Source organism: Thermobia domestica, chromosome 15, assembly GCF_964235325.1.
Source record: "Thermobia domestica chromosome 15, izTheDome1.hap1.1, whole genome shotgun sequence".
NCBI classification, from domain to species: Eukaryota; Metazoa; Arthropoda; class Insecta; order Zygentoma; family Lepismatidae; genus Thermobia; species Thermobia domestica.
The window spans coordinates 88,939,544-88,960,126 of NC_137468.1; the positions used below are offsets into that span (position 1 = coordinate 88,939,544).

The 20,583-nt window shown below is 34.9% G+C and overlaps 1 protein-coding gene across 1 annotated transcript in view; it reads right to left on the reverse strand.

The window, feature by feature from the left end:
• LOC145671556 (uncharacterized) overlaps positions 1-20,583 on the reverse strand; it is a 94,949-nt gene that overhangs the window by 38,313 nt on the left and 36,053 nt on the right. Inside the window, exons 11-12 of the mRNA XM_081740744.1 lie at positions 18,465-18,644; positions 11,528-11,650 (exon numbers count right to left, since the gene is read on the reverse strand). Of these exons, the coding sequence (XP_081596870.1) occupies positions 11,528-11,650; positions 18,465-18,644 (303 nt within the window). The remainder of the gene's footprint in view (positions 1-11,527; positions 11,651-18,464; positions 18,645-20,583) is intronic.

The following is a 20,583-nucleotide window of genomic DNA, read 5'->3' on the forward strand; positions in this document are numbered from 1 at the left end:
TTACAAAACGGTAGAAAACACGCACAAGACGATGTGAAGGAAACGACCTCGAAATCGTTCCTGACGGAACAGTATTAACTTGTTCCGCCATATTTGTAGGATAACATTGACCCATTTCCGGTGACGCAGAAAACGAGGAAATAGGCGCACAAAACGACACAAAAATGGAAATTTAGCTTTAATTACAAGGAAATTTTAAGTTTGTAAGCTTAATTATATGGAAAATTTTATACATTTTTCCTTTACGTTGGTCTACTTTGTTTACTTGATTTGGGTCTTTTAAATTTTATTCATTTTTCCACTGAAAAGTATGTATAATTCAACAAGTTGATTTGATTTTGAGTTGATTTTGGGGTTTAACGTCCCGGTCAGCAGCGAGGCTATATGAGACATGGACCTACTGATTAACGTGGAATCCGAACCACATGAGCTCCCGCCGGGAATCGAACGCGGGTCTTCCACGCCAAAGGCGCGTACGCTAACCGCTTAGCCACGGACGAGCTCTATAGTTCAACAACGAAATAATTATTAGTTCGAATTATAATAATTATCTATATAATTGAATTCATTGTAATTTGGTCCATAACAAACACTTTACCATTTCGTACTAGCTGTTATGCTCGTTCTTCGAACGGATCAGATAAAATATCAATGTAAACAAACTGAACAACGGGAGAACAATTAAGAAACATTTCTAACATTGGATATATTTTGTGTGAATATATATCCAACAACGTATATGTGTTTTCATTGGGAAGGCCGATGGGGGCTGAATTTGAACGTAAACACTATCGGGGGTGTCACTATAGGTCTGAGCAACCCCGATAAATATGGATTCGACACAAATTCTAGTACTTTTACATGTCCCGGTGAACGCCCCCTCAGACCCCCTTGGTTCGTATTGTGAAAAAATCTCCTCTGGTCCCCACCAACCCCCAACTAATACCGCGAAAACTATGAATGTGACACTAACATCTGCCATTTTCTACTACTTTTTACATATGCCGGTAAAAGTCCCTATAATCCTCTGGTTCCAATTTTGAAAAAAAAAAAAAAAAAAAAAAACAATGCCTCTGGCCCACAGCCAATGAGGGCTGTATTTGGAAGTCAACGCCTGTGGAAGTATCACAATTCATCTCAGCGACAGCGAAATCTATGGATTTGACACTAATATCGGTCACTTTCCATTATTTTTACATGTCTCACAATTCCCCACCCCCGGTGACTCCTGGCCCGCATACAATGGTGGCTAAATTTGAAAATCTTCGCTAATGAAAGTATCACCATTGATCTCAGCCTCCGCGAAAACTACGGATTTGACATCGGTCATTGTGGATTATTTCTACATGTCTCGTGATCCCCGTTATAATGCCCCCGTTTCTTATCTGATGGGGGCTAAATGTGAAAGTAAACGCCGTCTTGAGTTTCACCAATGAGCTCAGCTACCCCGAAAACTATGAAATCGACACTGATATCGGTCATTTTCTACTACTTTTACATGTCCCGGTAAACGCCCCCCTGAGACCCCCTGGTTCGATTTTTTTCGAAAAAGCTTTGCCTTGGTGTGGGACCTGAACCAAGGTATCTTTGACCAAAATTTGGTAACTCTCGGTCGATTCGTCTGGTCCCCAGCCCGGTCCCGGTAAACGTCCCCTGGAGACCCCCTAGTAAGGAATTAAAAAAAAAAAACTCTTCGTCTTGGTCTGGGGCCTAGACCAAGCTACCCGTGACCAAATTTTGAAAAGTTTCGGTCCACTCGTCTCGTCCACAGGTCGCACAAAGATAGACAGATAGACACACGAACAAACTTTATTTTATTTATATTAGAAAGGTCAGATCCGCCGTTATTGTATTAGTGCGGTGCTTGAGCTATTGATCGTAAAAATTCAAACTCCGATGAGTGATAATTTTATAGGCTTGATTTATTACAAGTTTAAACTCTTTAGTCAGTAGAGGCATGAATCATGGGTCAGAGTTGATGACAATGGGTTTTGGTGGGTCTGTGGGTCACAGTGGGTAAGAGTGGTTTATGGTGGGTGGTGGGTCAGAGTGGGTCACGGTGGGTCGTGGGTCACGACTGGTGGTGAGTCAATTGGTCGTGGCTAAAGTTTTCATTGCCCCACGCCCTCTCTGAACTACAGTGTTGAAAATTAATCAGTGAAAATCAATTGCAATTGATCAATCAATTGAAAGTAATTGCTGTGGAAATCAATTGCAATTGAATCAATTGCCAATTAATTTCAATTGCAATTGAATTACAGAATTCAATTGCAATTACTTTCCACTGCAATTACTTTCAATCAATTGATCAATTGCAATTGATTCTCCTTTTTTAATGGCCAACTGCAATTAACAATTAACCATTACTTATTTCAATTGTTAATTGCAATTAACAATTAAATTTACAGATTAATTGTTAATTGTTAATTCAATTGAAATTTGCCCAACACTGCTATAAACTACAGCTATAAAATACTTATATCTAAAGAGTTAAACCTAAACACGTTTATTTAATTTAATTATTCTATTCTCTATTTTATTTTTCTTGCCTTGTTCTAATTCTTTTAATTTTGTTATTATTTTTTCTTTCTTTAAACCTATCTTAAAATCTACCCAAGCTAGAATGTGTATTCCAATTTATAATACGTATCTTTGATCATCAGGGGAGCTTAATGCTATTTTTTCCTTCTACTGAATATACATTGTGATTTTTACTTCGAATTGTGTTTCGTATTTTGAACAATTCCTTGCCTTCTAAGATACATCTTCACAATTCTTCAAGGCTATTTCTAATTTAACAATATTAAATTTTATTTCTTCTGGTATTCTTACTTGATCTTCCTTTCCTTTGCATATTCTTCATTATCTCTATCTTCCGTTTTCGTACATACAGTTTAGCATACAATTTTGATTTAAGATCTAAAACCTTTTCTATTACAAAATCTTTTAGCTTATCTTTAAATTTTCCTTGTACCTTGTTCAACTGTTTGAACTCATGTTCATTATTTTCTTGGTAATCAAATGTATCTAAATGCTCATACGTATCTTAATATACATTTTCTGATTCAATACGCACTATAACAGAATAGGTATTATTCATTAAAAACACTGTGCAAGAAACTTAAACTTTTTTCTTTCCTTCAAATGAAATTATGTGATTTTAACTAAATGACAGGTGCTGAATTCATGGGTAAAAATCAAAATGTTCCATCAGATTATGTTTCTGTTGGGCAAGCCAAAACACGTTATACGAAATTTACATATTTACATATATTTACTATCCAATGTAAGCTATGAATTCGTATTATACTAATATTAAATTTTGCTGATTTACCATTTCAAATACTTTCTTTGGTCGCTTACGCTTGTAGACATCTTCTGGAATCTCTCTGACAATAGACCAGCAATACTCAGCAACCATACTTTGAGTCCATTTTCCACAGCAACACTTTTCAAATGTGGCAATGTCCTGATGAAACCGTTCTCCGTGTTCATCACTTACTGCGCTGAGGTTATGAGGGGAAAATTCGAGATGTGAATGCAAAAAGTGTAATTTTAATGACATATTGCATCCCATGAGTTGACATCTGCGGACCATGTCACTAACAATAGCTTCATAATTTTCATCCTTTACATTTCCAAGAAAACCTGAACATACCGATTTAAATGACAGCCAAGCTAATTTCTCAATTTCAGAGAGTTTAGTTTCAAAGTCTTCAGCCTGCATGACTTTTAATCTGTGGACCAACAAATACTCCTTGTTTAATTTTTGCCCCACGTCTTAAGTTTAGGAATTTCTCCTTATGGTGTGTAAAAGCAATACCTTCTCTATCTAGTGGTTTAACAAAAATCTTCATCAACCCAAGCTTGATATGTAGTGGTGGCAAGAATACATCTTGAGGGTTAACAATTGGTGTACGAAATACGTTCTTGGGGCCGGGAATGAAATCTCGTCTTTGAGGTCAGTATTTACGGGCGTAGTGGTTTACTTTGTCAAGGGTATCCCAGTCACATAAAAAAACAAAAATATTTGATGTATTCTTGTTGCATTCCAGTGAGAATACCAATAACTTTCAAGTCCCCCTACACATGACATTTGAATTTTCTGTATTCAATGAATTCCTATATCGCACTCATAACTTCATACGTCTTCTTTGCATGAGCCGCATATGCTACAGAAACAGATGGATGAACATTTCCAATATGGAGAAGCACTGCCTTCAGACTTAGTTTCGAGCTGTCAATAAACAAGCGAGAATCGTTTGGGCTATGTTCATGTCCTAAAGACTGAAATAAGCCATCTACATCTTTGCAATAAGCAATGCCTCCATTTTCAACAAAACAGTCCTCAAAATTACTTTGTCGTGCTCCAAATAAACTTATTTTAACACCTAGATCTAAGAGATTCCAATCTTGAAGCCTGGAGCCCAACAATTCCGCTTTTCTTTTAGGAAGATTTAAGTGTCGTACAGGATCGTTAAGTTATTTTTGTGTGGTCAAATGAGGTAATGTTGACTGGGATGTAGAAGGCTCAAAGTCCTAATCTTCTGTGCTGCTTGGAAATTCTGAGGTATCTTCTTCCGAATCAATTATGTAATGTTTTGGAGGTTTAGGTACTGGAAGATCTTCACTATGAGGAATTGGTCGGGTAGCTGACTTTAAATTAGGGTACTGGATCATATATTTAGATTTAGAGGGAAAACCCTTTAAATTAGTCAAACAAAAGTAACAGTCAGTTACATGATCCATTTGTTCGCGCCATATCATAGGAGCAGCAAATTTAATAGAAATACGTTTTCCTTGTAGCCAGCTTCTCAAATTCCTGAAACACGTAGTGCAACATATGTATGGGGCCCAAGACTTATCCTGATCTCCAATCCTACAGCCAAAGTACAGTTCATAAGCCTTTTTCACTAAATGTGTAAGGCTACTTTTTTGAGTTTTAAATCTAATCTCAGCACACATATAACAAAATAAGTCAAGTTTGTTTTACATGCACGCACTCCACTGCACTCCACTGCATTGCACTTTCTTGAAATCCAGATGCATAAACACTACCACAAAAAGACACAACGCGACAAATCCGACCACTCCAAACGAAACACATTTAGTAAATAACAACACAACTGAACCAAAAATTACTCAAATGCTAGAACATCTGGTAGCAGAGTTAGGCAACACAAATCTGAACTCGCTTATCACTAGATGTTAATGGGGTACTACCTGAAAGGAAGATAAAGAGTGAGGAGAAATATGAGAAACTAGTGTTTGTTCCCTATTATAACGCGGAAAAAGACTCTTACGCAGTAGGAGAAAATTGGAGATAAGGAGAACTCCTTTTTAAGCAGCCTTCTGTAAAGAAGAAAAATTGTCGCTTGGATGATGTTTAAATGAGCGTATATTGTAAGGTATATTATATATGCAAAATATTTTATCTTAAACACATTTATGCTTCCCCACTGATCTAGTGGGTAGCATGTGCGCCTTCGGTGCATGGGCTCTCGAGTTTGATTCCTGCTATTATAACATTGAGCGACACGGAGGCTCAGATTTAACCTTAAACTGTAATCCGACGTCTCATATAGCCTCGCTGCTAAAAAGATACGCTAAATTCCAATAACCAAACCAAACTTTGATCATACTTCATCACATCCCGTAAAAATACGGGATTTCACAGTACAAAATTTCAAACTTTTCAATTTTTCACAAAATTGGTACGTGATATATGACATGTAATCAGATATTTGCCTTTTTCACGCAGAAATACATAAGAAAACATATTTCCAAGTGAAGGACAGATTTCGTGTTGCACAGTGTAATTTCCCTTTATATCCATAAATTTTCTTTAACTCATTGTAGTAGAAGATATACAGGCAGATTTTAGATGTATCTAGAACTGACATTCCAACTTAGATAGGCTTGTCAAATTAATTTTAGTTTCATATATATGAATACGAGCCAGATTTTCATGAAATATGATAATTCATAGCCTATTTTTAAAGGTAGTAAAATGATTGACAATTCAACTTTCCCTTGGTTTTACATAATCAATAGTCATTTTGAAATTAAAAGTAGTTTATGCAAAAAGCTTTATTCCTGTACATTCAATTGTCTCTGCTACAGACGTAAGGAAGGGGAAAGTTCTTATATGTCTACCACCTAACATTTACAAAGAGAAATCTCAAATACACAATAACCACTTAACAAATGAAAAATGGACTTGCATACATACTGTGTACATTACCACGCACACGATCGAGGAGGAATAAGAGAACGTTCGCCTCAGTTTCAAGATTTCGGAAATGAACTGTACACTAGAAGCACTTAAAAGTATTTTGTAAAAAATATATGTGTTGTTTGAAAAATTGTATATTTTATTTCACGTCCTGAAAAACGAAGTAGATTCATCTTTCTGAAACACACTTTACCAATAAAATATTACATGTGCAGTTATATTTCGGAAACATTATTTTCTTAATACTAAAAACCCTGCTCAAAAGACTCTCTTTCAGTTTCTTTTTATAAATTAAAGAAAAGTTTGCAATACAGAATGATCAGAGGTAATGTATAAGAAAAAAGTTAGAAGCAAAATTCTTTCTCATAGTTTTCCAGAACTTGAATAAGAAAAAGTTCTGTGTTCCAGGTTTTTAAAGAAAAGTTCAAACTAATTCAAACTAATTTTTTCTTATGGGAAAATCACTCCACTCTGATGAGGTAAATCCATTGCTTTTTATAAAAAATAATTTAATGATTGCAGCACTCAAAAATTGCGCAAACATTATTTCTTAGTGATTGATTGCTGCTGGCTTAAATCTTAATGTTTCTTTGATTATTATGGTGTTGGCATTTCTCCCAAATGGTGACTTACACACACTGTTGGGTCCTGGAGGAGAGAACAAGTATCTCAATTTGTACGTGATACTTCAACACGTAAAAGAAGGGGTAGTCTGGGTGACTCTACTGCAGGGAGACATTCTATGCTTGGAAGGTATCCGAAGGGCAAATAGGGAAAAGTACCCATACTAGTGATATGCGTACCAGTTTCTGCACACAGAGAAAGGGAGGAATTCAACCAAGGTAAGAGTTGATCTCAAATTCAAATGTGACGTTCTTGTACCATTGGATGCGGCATAAGATACAGGGTATCACAACGTATTCGGAGTACCTTTACATTTATGGCGGCGGCCATTGAACGATAGGGCTAGGGATTGTCGGGAGCAATCAAATTTTTCCCTGCGTTCATTTGAGGCTCCCAGATTTTTGGTTTTACTCTGTTGTCTTTCGTCAAAGCGCGAGATTCCGTAGTTGGTACCTGTATAGAGGGAAGTGAGATTGTCTTACCACGCTCAGGCTCCATGTTTGCAGAGCATGTAGGCCTTGGCTCGCTATCAATGTTGCCTCGCCCAGTTTGTTAACTAGTAGGCACAAAAGAATTCAGTTGTATCCCATTCCCCGTATGTCTAGAGACTGTATACCTACGGACAAGTAAGATCGAAAGACAACCTTGAAAGTCTACTTCGTGCATGAGAACTAAGAGAAAGTCTGGAATTGAGCATAATACGAGTCATGTGGCCACCAGTGATAGTCCATCTAAATGGCCAAATATTCGCAGCTCGTCTTGACGTGGCGTGTGAAACGTGGCATTATAACACTCCATTTAATGTTGCATTGAGCTACAGCTTAATGTGAAAGCCAAACAATAGCAATACTACTACTTTCGTAGGTCTCTGTCTCCGACAACAATAATAACCTTTTGAACAATCAGGTGTATAAGTAAATTTAACGTCCATTTTATATATCATCTGCTGTTAAATAATCCTTTAGACACAAAACCAAAAACTATGAATTCAGAAGTACAGTAGAGCGTCAATTATCCGAAGTAATTGGGGGACATGGTTGTTCGGAAAACTGGTTTGTTCGGATAATCGAACTGTACATGTTTATTTGCCATGCGCGGAGCGGCACGCCTCAACTCTAAGCTGGCGCAGCTGTTGCTGTGAACAGCTTTGATACTGCCGCTACTTCTACAGCCAGTGCCAAACCGACAGAAGTGTGCTGATTGTTGAAAAACAGCGACTGGCGGCTTGGCCGGTCAGTAGCGCCTTATGAAGGCCCCATTAGAAGCAATGTTCCGCCAGCGGTGGCTCAGTGCGGTGACTTCTGTGGGAAACTTGGTTTGGGAGTGAGGGGGATGATGGACGGTAGGGTGGGAGAGTAACAGGTGCGAGCGAGTACACAGTTCGGTTAAGCGGTCGTTCGGTTGACCGACGTTCGGATAATCGACGCTCTACTGTATTAGCAATAAAGTAATGTTTGCATTACGTTTTAAGCGTTTTAAATTCTAATTATTAATATAAACGTAAAAAATATTTATCGCTGTACTGAAAGGATCATATGGTAGCCGCTAAAACTAAAATGTTTTGTCCAAGGGCAATCGTTAATGATCATCAAGATTGAGGATATTTCATATAAAAGTCGTACAACACAACTAATATACAAAAATAAAATGTCTTCTAAACGTCTGGTATTTGGATGATGGGACTATTGCTGACAAACACAAAGCAGTTCTTTCAACGTTAACACATATAAATGAGAAGGAACCTGCTCTAGGCTTAAATTTGAATTTTTCAAAATGTGGAGTTGGTTTTCTTGAATCCGATGAAGCCACATTCGACCTATTATTCAGAAGATTTGAAGAAGAGGCCCCAGGAATACGTCTCGTAACTAAACATGATGCGCGTCTTCTAGGTGCTGCCTCACAAAGCAAGCATTTACAAATGTGCTATTAAACAAAATATCCAAATTAGAATATTTTTTGTCTCGTCTTGACTCGATTTTAGCACATGCAGCTTTTATCTTCTACGTGCTTTTTTGTCAATCCCAAGATTAAACTACTTTTTATGGTGTTTTCCATCTTGGATTGAGACTCCACTACTGGAGAAATATGATCATATCCTCAAAATGGGTCTGGAATCAATTTTGAACTGCTCATTAAGTGACGACTCTTGGATGCAAGCGTCCTTACCTGTTAAATTAGGGGGTCTTGGTATTCGACCAACCGTTGATATGACTATTCCTACCTTTTTAGCGCCCTACCACGGATCTCTTTAGTCGAGGCTCTACTTCCAGAAGGTTACCACCTAGACCCATATGGAACAGTTCAAGAAGGTTTTAACAAATGGAAAAATATAACAGATATCAGAAATCAGATTCCAGAAATCAGCAAAGAGGTTCTTAGGCATCTTGGTAAACGCCAATTGCAGCACATTATACCATGAACGTCTTTTATAATCCGTTGCTGTTCCAGAGGAAAAGTCAGACTTCATCCGCTCATGCTGAGGCACGGTTGAATGCACTACTTTCCTCCCTATTAGGTCTTCACATGTCTAATGAAACATTTCGCATCGCAGTAGCCTTAAGACTGTTTGTGAGCCACATAGCTGTCCAGCCTGCAGGGATCAAGTTACCCAATGCGGCCTGCATTTACTTTCATTCGTGAAGAACATTGATAGAAACTCCAGGCACTCCTCTGTTAATGATATAATTTTGCGAACCTCTCCATGGCCGGAATTCCTTCCACAAATGAACCGTCGGATTGTTGTCGTTCCGATTGTAAATGACCCGATAGCATGACAATACCTTGGATGAGAGGCAAATCACTTGTATGGAACTTTACTTGTCCAGACACATTTGCCCACTCAAGTCTCCCATTGACTGCTATGAATGCTGTAGAAGTTGCTAGACGTAGAGAAGTAGAAAAGGAAAGGAAATACAATAATCTAGATAAATTTATTTTTGCTTCAATAGCCATTGAGACTAGTGGGGCATGGGGTCCTAGAGGCCTGGATTTTATCAGAGAGGAAGGCAGACGCATTTCTGTCGTTTCTGGAGATGTTCATTCAACATCTTTTTTAATACAACAAATATCTATTGCGATCCAGCGTGGCATCGTTTCGTCAGTACTTGACACCTTGCTGCCCAGAAGGGAGATGGAAGAGGTGTTTCTTCTCTAGTGTAACAGAGACAACCGAACAATATCATAACTACAAGCGTTAAGCGCACTTTTAATAATGTAAAAGTGATTTCAGACATTTTTTGTGGCATAATCTAAACCAAATATGCTCAATCTTTTCTACATTTCTGGAGATTTTATTATGTTATTTCTATTCCTATAGTCTATTTATTGTACCACTAAGATTGTGGATCTACTACTAAGAAGAAAAAATTAATAAAGAATTCTAATTTTTTTTAAAAAAAAGTCTTCATTTTTTAATGTAAGAAATGAAAGAATTTCACAAACCTAAAATGAAATTACAGAATATTCTAATTAAATTATTCATTTGAAGTTTTACCTCTCTTTTCATTCTATGACTGCATTAGATATCATATTTTACTTAACGTGAGATCTGAACCACATATGTTAGCAGCACAATCGAACCAGGGCTTCGCTAACAGTATCGAACCCAGGATTGTCAAATTGCTGTAACATATACGCTAACATATTAAGAATACAATCATCAATCTCGAACCTGTTCAATTTCCAATTTGTTTTAAGATGACTTTTACTTATAAAAGCAAAAATAGTCAGAAAGTATGTTCGCCTCCAGAGGACCAACACAAAACAAAACACTCTGTTTGCACCCATATTCTAGGGGTATATAGCACAACTGAACAAATCATTGAACAGAGTAAACTTCATCGAGGAGTATCGTTTCGGCCAAAAACCTCAGAAAATTATTTTCCTGACGTTGTTCTTATCTACAGAAGAAATCGAGATTGACCCCCCCCAAAAAAAATAGAATTATTGCACTACTATACCCCGTTTTTAAGTTTGGTAATTTCTAAATTTTAAGAAAATTTCAATGACTTTAAGTTATTTGCCATAATTTTATTAACTTATTAATTTTAGGCAACATACCTATCCCGAAATTAGAAATGCAAACACTATGCACCCATATCTTACGAAATACCCTCTACTCATTCAGGCTAGAGGGTATTAACGTTATTAACCCTCATCTAAAACGATAAAGCATGTACAATAATCTCTCAAACTTAAATTTTTGACAATTTATTTGCCCATAGAAGGGAACGATATGTCCAACCAAACTTACAGATGTGCATACCTTTATATATTACCACACCTAACCTAAAATTTTGACAGTTCTCAAAATTCAAGGGAAAACCAAGACACTCCTCCTAAAATTGAAGGGAGTGGGTCAACATACTGATTTTCAAAAGTTAGATTGGTTGATCCTACGGCATCCTGGACCATGGTACCCTTTCCAAGAACCATGAACCCTAACTGAGCAACTCACAGACCAAGAGGCACAAAACTACGTCTAAGTGATCATCTTACTACTAAATAAATAGAACCAAAGATGTCAATGTTTTACATCAACATATCTTTCAACATGACAAATAAAGATGCAAATTAGTTGAAAAAAGAGAGTGATAACCAACACAATCTGTCTTGTGTTTTTATTCGAATTCCTATTATTTAAGCTGTTTCGTAATAGACACGTTTTACCTTGCTTGTCTTGAGTTGAACACATAACACGGGCCAAGATCCGTTGAAATCTTCCCGACATATTTACAACATTCGAAAGCTTCTCCATTTAATGAACAGTTTAGTATCACTGCCGAGCATGGTCTGGAAGATAAAAATATATTTTTGATTCTTGCAGAGTTATAGAAGTATTACAAAAATAATACAACAGAGGCAATGATATATCCACTGAAAGAACACCAACACAAAACTTCCTGTTAAACATTCGCCTTGGTAATAAGGAAATGTACGAAGCTGTTAGTCCTGAATAATACACCTGCCTTAAGCACAGAATTAGATTAGAAACGTTTTTTTTTTTGCTATAATGAAGGTTATAACATCCAATTTGCACTCTAGGCTTACAAAATATCAATATTAGATTGAAACGAGTATCTACTTAAGCCGTCTATAGTCAATTGTTCACAGTAAAATTGAATGAATCAAATGAATTGAATGAAATTGTCTACTTTCGAAAGGTCTAAAATTCGCGCCAAATCGTAGGTTTTTGTGTAAGAAGGAGTTAATGTCTTCAAGAGGATTAGCAATAGAGAATTTACCTCCAGTACATGCTGATACAATTCTAGTTGAAACTGATAATATTATTTTAACGATTAAAGACATTTTCTATGCAAGAAAGACAAACTTTTAAACCACTTAGGGTAACTAAAAATGTTGTGATTTAAGTGAAAATAAATTAAATTTGACTTTAGTAATTGAATCCTGATTGTGATAAAAAAAAAACAAAAAACAAAATAACTGATGTAGATTGAAAAGTATAGAATTTTTTGAAAAGCTACAACACGAATTATATAAAGATGAGTGAATATAGCAATATAATCAAGTCGTATTTATGATGATGTCTAAAAGGGAATTACTCTCAAATAAAATGTCCCTGCTCTGTTATATAGACTTAGAGAATTCACCAACAAAAGATTTCTCTTTGCACGGTTATCACTCTATAAACTCGTTATCATATGCACTAGCAAAATATCTGACTATGCTGTTGAGTCAATTGAAAGAAAATACAACACCATATCGAAAACTATGCATACTTCGTTAAGATGATCGATGCATAAGAACTATGCATGCTTCATTGGTAACTATAACACTCAGGGAGATGTTTATGATGCTGTGGGAATGCCATAAAATATCCATTCACAAAAAGCTAACACTTTAGACAGTCCTCGTGTTTTTGTATAATTAAAGTTACCAATGATATAATTAGATCATTTCTTAAACTAACTTCTGTCTTTTCCGCTCTCGTCAGAGAAAAAAAAGAAAGGCTAAATCTTTTCATGACTTTCCAAGATAAACAGCGATGAAAAGTAAATTTTTATGTGAAATGGATATTTCAAAATTATAATAAACTTATGAAAGATTATAATTAATCGTTTTTCAAACTTCAATATTTCCAAAACTGTGAAAAGTGAGTAAATGTGATTTTTCTTTCTTAGTGTCACAATACATCACTCCTCCCTCTCGTTGTACCACGTACAGTTGAAGGGAGAATAACAGTTGAGGTTAATGTGTGCCTTCACTTCAAAATTTACGTTACAAAATGAATTTCATTTCCATTAATGTAATATTAATGCAACCAGAACATCCTTATCGTTAAATTCGTTCAACATACAGTTTGTTTGAACTACAAATCTATGTTAAATTTGAGATATTTGAGTGGCAACCAAACACAAATGAACAGTGTATAGTGTATTTCATTATTTCAACGTGGTGTGTGGTTTTGGAGGTTATACTAGTTTTGTTGTCTGGTTCTTATTCACCTGAATGGTTCTTCATGATACGTTATCTCTTTTCAGTAAGAGCTTTAGACATGATATATCAAATATGGTTATGATAGCTGTAAAATCTCTAAAATGATAGCTCTAAGGAGTTTTAAAGAGTAGAATAGTTTGAAATATATATACAAAATTGAAATTAATTGCATTTTCTGTATATGATTACTAGTAGGATTTGTTTCAGATAACTGATTGTGCTTTTTTCCTTTTTTTTTTTTTTTTTTTGTAAAATCCGTATTACATTATCAAATTTCATTTATAGCCATTACAACTTTTTTATTATTAGTCATTTTGGTCCTAGATACATTCTACACATATTTCTTTTTCTTCTTCTTCTTCTTCTTCTTCTTCTTTTTTTCTTTTTTTTGGTTTATGAGTGCATAACTTTGAACTCAACTTTCATAGTAAAGTGGAGGTATAGAATTTCTTAAAGCCACATGATATTATGCAAAGTTTATATACTATATGTCTAATAAAGTGTAATAATTGTCTATGTGGTGTTGCATCAACTGAAAATACGTAATTTCTAACTAAATTTTATCTAAATCCAGATTTGTACAATTTAAGGGCATTTAAAACTATCCGTTATTACTTATTCCTTATAATAGTTCACGTTCATGATCTCCCAATGATTCAACCCTAGATAAACAGCTTACCGATATTCTTATTTTCTTTTCCTATTTTATAATTCGTTTTAAGTTTATCTTATAAATTGCCATCCTAACTGTTCACAAATGTATTTCATATGTGTTGCTTTAAATGTCAGGTAACCAATAAACAATACTTGTTCTTCTTCTGAGATGAATTCTATTTTAAGATAGAAAATTTACTATTTCTAATCCCGTATGATTTGTGTTATTTTAATATGTGTTAGTTGTTTAGATCGTTATATTTGATATAATTTGATTTTGAGTTTAGGATCCCTTTGAGCAGCGAGATTATATGAGACGTGGATCTACAACTTAACGTGAAATCTGAACCACTTGAGCTCCCGCAGAAAACCAAACCCGATCTCCCACACTGAATGCGCGTATGCTAACTATTTCACTAGGGGGGAGTTCTTTAATTGGCTGGAATGGAGTTTAACGTCCGTTTCTGTATTGAGCTTATATCAGGCAAATGGACCTACAGTTTTAAGGTTGTATCCTAAAAGGGTAATGTCTTCAAATTGTACCTTTGGTATAAGAAGTTGAACACGGGATTCCGTGCAAGAAACAGATAGGATCTAGGTAACAAATACATAACGGAAGTGATACTTCGTAACGTTTTCTCAGTTTACGTTTAGAAATGTATGTTTCACCTATACAGAATAGAAATCAAGCAAGAACTACAGGAAATCTATGATGATAGGCTTATTGAATGTGGCCAATTTAAGCCATAGATAATAGCTAATCATGAGCAGGTGTTCAATAATATTTATTTCAGTGACGAAAGATCTCCTAGCTTGAAGGGAGTATAACATACACAATATTCTCGTGTGAGTGGCTGCAATCTCCACACTCTTACAGAAAGTAAACACAAACACGGTGAAAACTAAGATTATGTAGAGGCATTTTAAATAAAAAATTCGCACTTTGCTTATTGATTGAAACTGACTGATGACAGTTATCTACAATATTGGGTGGATACATTGGACCTTCTAATCATTGTCCTATCAGAAATTGTACCAACAAGAACATAGTAACCAAAATTAATACTAATAATATTATTGTTAACAATGGTATGTGTTCTTCTCACTATCACAGGACAATATATAACTACTTGTACAGTATTATATCAATAAGTAGATAAGTGGATTTTTATAGAGCTGATTGCTAGCTCTACACAAATTTACAGGTCGCTGTGTTTGGTCCAATAATTTTCAAGCTATAGCGCTTAAAAATCCTTTGCACTGTTGCAGGTTAATTGTTGATTGTTACTCAAGATTGTAAAATAAATTTGATTGTATTTTTATTTGACCAAGAACACTTAAAATAAGGATGAGTACGCTGTTGCTAACACTCGCGCTCCTCTTCACAGTTTTCACAATTTTGAAAGGTTTGATATAAAACAGAAGGACGAACAGGAATTCACAAGAACAGGAATAAGTTGAACTATCTTCAATTGGTACATGTACTTTGATGCACTTTCAGTATTCATATGTTGATTTTTCCACTGCTCAATTTGGTAAACTAAATAAAGTTTTTCATACTTAGTTAAATTATAGTTTATTTTTGCCGAGTGTTTAGCATGCATTGTACAGTCCGTAGCTAAAAACCTGCAACATGAGCATGTAAGTTTGTTGTGAAACCACGAAGTCTTTTTCTCCAAAATAAGTGTGCAGGGGAGGACGCCGATGTTTCTCCTAGCATGATTCGTGCCACTTAGACGTTATGTTGATTCCTGCGCTCTTAGGCTTACTTTCACAATAAACTTACATGCTCTTGTTGCAGGTTTTTTGCTGCGGACTGTACCTTATTCTATCCTCTCTGACTCCACATATTTTTTGTGTTGACCGACATTCGTAAAGTAATCAGGAGCTATGTGAATTAAAAGTAAAATACTATGGTCAAAGAAACAATACATAGTAAAGTTGAAATACGCTGCACTAATAATGTATCACCATTTGAAATTGAACCATATTTCAAGCCATATCTCTCGTATCACGCTTCTCTGATTTAAATCCATGTATAGATGGTGAGCCTAATGTAAGATGGGAAAACAGAGGCATTATTGCGAAATAAGAATGTGTATACTATTGGAGTTTTGGCCTTAACATTCTTAAATGTAATCAGAGAAGTTTCAAACGTCTCTCTGCTGTAAACATGAAGAATTTGATAAAACAAGAGCATAATAAATTTAGTACTCTTTCAACTCTATCAGAAATTTCGCAAACATTGTCTCACTTTTAGAGCTCTTATTATTATGGATCTCTTATCAACATTATAATAACAAGTCTACAGAAAATGATTCTTGTTAAAACGTAACTTCGAGTTCACTTGTAAAATTAAGCTTCTTAAAATTTTGACCAGTTTTACCAAGTCAGGTATACAAGTTGCTGAATTAGGGAGATTCAATAAGAAAGAAGTAGAAAAGTAGTATTATATTGCATGTGGAGGGAGACGTGTCACAACGTCCTTCTAATCCGTTATCAACCGTACCTAACTCCTACGATATAAAAGTTATTGACTGTTTACGTCTAACGTAAAGTACCACCAAAATGGCGCATGTTAAATCTTGTACAAATTTCAACAACCAAATTTGACATCTAAAATTTGATGGATTTTAGTCATGTGAAATTTGAATTAACTTTCACACATTAAATCTGACGATCTTTGTAATTTGTACATTTCAATCAACATTGACACGTCAGTTTTCATGAGTGTTTGATATGTACGTTTCAACCAACTTTGCACGGAAAGTATACAGAAGATTTGACGACCATCAACTTGAGAGTTTGCTTGAAATTTGAGTGCCGTTAGTAAGTTTGTCATATCACACATTCACTTTCACGTTTGTGGTAATATATTTTCATTAAATTACAATTAAATTTTCTGTCCTATATGAAATTTGATATAAAAAAGTATTTTGTCTTAAAAGGAAACCGATTCAAGTGTAACACAAAATTGTGGACGAGTTTACGCCTAATCGAAGTGGTTTAGTGAACAATGAATTCCATCAGAGGTAAAATCCCTCGATTTTAACCGTTTCAAAGATATAGAGGGGGTAAGGGGAAAGCTGGTAGGCCTACTCTGATATTTTGTGGATTTTCGACTATGTTGGGAGTGAATATGTTTGAAAATTGTATTTAAACGTTAAGAAAGATGCACCAAAGCGAAAAAAAGTGATGTTGAATATTGACGTTAGTGGCGTAGCTTTTAACCGAGGTCGGAAAAAGAAGGGGTTAATAGGAATAACAAAGGCCATTAACACGAATAACAGAATTTTATGATATTACTTGCTAATATATAATGTATTTAGTTCGTAGAAAACAAGAAAACTGTATTTGTACAAAAAAGCAGCGTATCCCTCTTTTTTCTTCTACACTACGACCGACAACGTACTGTATCTGTTTGATCATTCACGTGTCTTTTGACTTCCTTCCTGAAACCTTTCTTTAAAACGAATATCTGAATAGCAGTTAGTAATTCCCACAAAAATACCAACTACTGTATTAGTGTTCGTATTGTTGACCATCAATGATTTCATTTAAATCAGCATCGCCAGTCACATAGAAAATTACAAATCTTATTTCACATTTTGACACAGGGCTGCAAGAGACAAGTAGATCCTTTTAATTACAAACGGCTGCCAGTTTGAAACTTAATTGTTGCATTATGCTGATGTTCCTAATCACCTAATGTACTACAAACACCCATTTTTGTTCCAACTTTGATTTGTATCGGTTGATAATTGGGGAAATTACGATTATTTGGAAACTTTAAATGACTGCCATTTTCTTTTTTTTTTTCAATTGATCGTTCCGACTTTCACCCTCGACCATTCTATAGTAAAACGCACTATGTGCCATTTTTCGTTCTGATCGTTTAATAATTAAAAAAATATAAAATGTTTCTAAGTTCATACGGACACCATTGTTTTACAGTTTGCATCCAATTTGACCTGATGCTTTTATTCGATTCAGCGTACCAACAAACCTATATATAGACACCTTACACGCCTATTTCAGTCAATAATGGAACTCCGTTATTTTTTCCTTCACCCTCTAAAGCATTGTTCCTTTAGAATTTTTATGGACTTCTCAGGTTTGTAACTCTCACGTCTAATGCGACGTATTACTAAAGTTTCGTGAGTGAAGGAATTCCTCATTTTTGAAAGTCTCTTTTACTTGTACTATCGCTATATATTCAAAAAAAAAAATATATATATATATATATATATATATATATATATGCAAAATATCATAGCGGCAGCCTCTCCCTTATTCCTCTATATCTCCGGAACAGTTTAGATCGAGGGCTTTTCCCCCTAATGGGTTTAATTGTACACCAAAACACTTCGTTTGTGCATAAACTCGTAAACAATTTCGTGTCACACTTGAATCGGTTTCCTCGTTAATGAAATGCCGTGCATTGTCATCTACTTTTATTTTCATCTGAAATAAACTTTTAATTTATATAACTTACAGCTTCCACACTTCTTCCTTCACATCACAAAAGAATGCAGATGCCAGAGGAGATCTCCATGATTGGTCATTGGGAATAATTTCATTGGTCACTGAATTGTAGTAGAATGTGTTCCACAGAGAGCAGGTAGCAAATGCACACAATGAAGCAAATACTGCCAATACTATGAACCAAAAAATCCTAAAGACAATAAACAATAAATTTACAACACAATACAATTTAAAAATTGTATATTTAATTTATGATACGTAATGTTTTCAATCTAATTAAATGTTTTCAATGCATATAAGCTGTGATTTTTTATTCAGAATGGTTACATCTTTCGATGTAATCGTACTCTATATTTTTCAATTTATGTTCTATTATTATTATTATTATTATTATTATTATTATTATTATTATTATTATTATTATTATTATTATTATTATTATTATTATTATTATTATTATGTTGTAATATAATAAACTATTTCAGTGTAAGTTGTTGATCCAACCTGTAAAGTGCATGGTTCTGGTCTCCATTCATGGTGGGTACCTGTATTGAATGCTGATCCGACTACATTTTAATAGTAGACTTCGTCTTATGCAACCTTATTGCAGAAAAGGAACATTAAATGATAATGTTACCACCAACTTTGAAACAATTTTTTTAACCCTTTTTTTTTCTTTTGAAATATCAGGAAGTTTTTTTTTTTTTTTTGCGGTCAAAATCAACGGGTGAAAAACATGTCTTTACATCTCCCTATAAGAAACATCTCTGTCTGAATAAGGCCTCCAAAATGTGTTTCTATTTCAGTGTTATTGAGCAACTTCTCTGCTCAAAGTTCTAAAAACAATCTATGAAAATTCATTATCTGCCTTTTCTTTATCTCAAATACTCATAAACTCATACATCATTAAACCTACTGCAAGATTTTGTCAGCACTTTTCTCTGGTGTTTCTACGAGAGGTATTTCGATTTTTCCGAATAGCAGTAATTTGTGGAAAAACACGGAAAGGGCACACTGTGTAAAGGCTAGCTATTGTAGTGCAAAAAATGGTACTTATTTATACACTTTTGACCGCCAACTTCGATTTAAAAATCTGCTGTAGAATTTAAAACAAAACATTAAACATTCTTTTATGTGATATCTAGATCTAAACAGGAGAGTTTCGTTTCACAGTGTGAAATTACAGTAGACTTCCAATTGCAATACTCAAACTTAAAGTACTACATCTATAACTACTTGCTGCAATATATTAATAAGATCATAAATAGAACTTGTTAATCGGATGCTGAATTCATATGTAAAATACCCGTTATGGTTCACTGTTTTTATTCTATGACAATAAAGGTTGGAATTAGAAATTGTTAATTTGAACCAAACTTGGATTGAATAGATGGCAAAGAGAGGAGAGATAACCTACTCTTGGGAAGCTTAATCAATAGCAGAAAACAGCATCTCGATATCTCTTACCGTTTTGGCTCTACTGAAAGCAGTTTTAACGCCGGAAGTAGTAATAAATTCCAACAACTTCCGGTTTTTTGGTTCTCTTAACACCCTGAAATAATTGCAGAAAAATGTTTGCCGCTATATATAAAAAATTCTGTTCTATGGCTGTAAACGATGAAATCGGAAATAGCTAATTTGAAACCTTTTGCAGTTCGAGAAGAGTATTAACGGTGAAATGAAACGTATGGATCAATTGCAGAAGAGCACATCTGGATACCTCTTACTGTTTTTGCTATATGAAAATCAATATTGAAACCACAAGTAGTAGTAAATGTCAATGACTTCCTTCTTTGGAAACGTTGAATTGTTTGCAGAAATCGCTCCTCACTGTCTCTTACCGTTCTCGTTCTATAATGATAAAGGTTAAAACTTGAAATGGTTTATTTGAACCATTTCCTTTTTGAATAGAAGGTTAATTGAAAAGACGGAACATATTCTTGGGACGCTGTATCGATTGCAGAAACTCGCATCTCGATATATCTTACAGTTTTTTGGTTTGATACATGTCGCTAGACGGACGGAAGACGGACGAACGGACAAAGTTGTTTTATAAGACTTTCTACATTTATGGGTAGAATAATTTGGAAATCTAAGAAGGAACGTAAAATCACAAAATATGTGTCTAA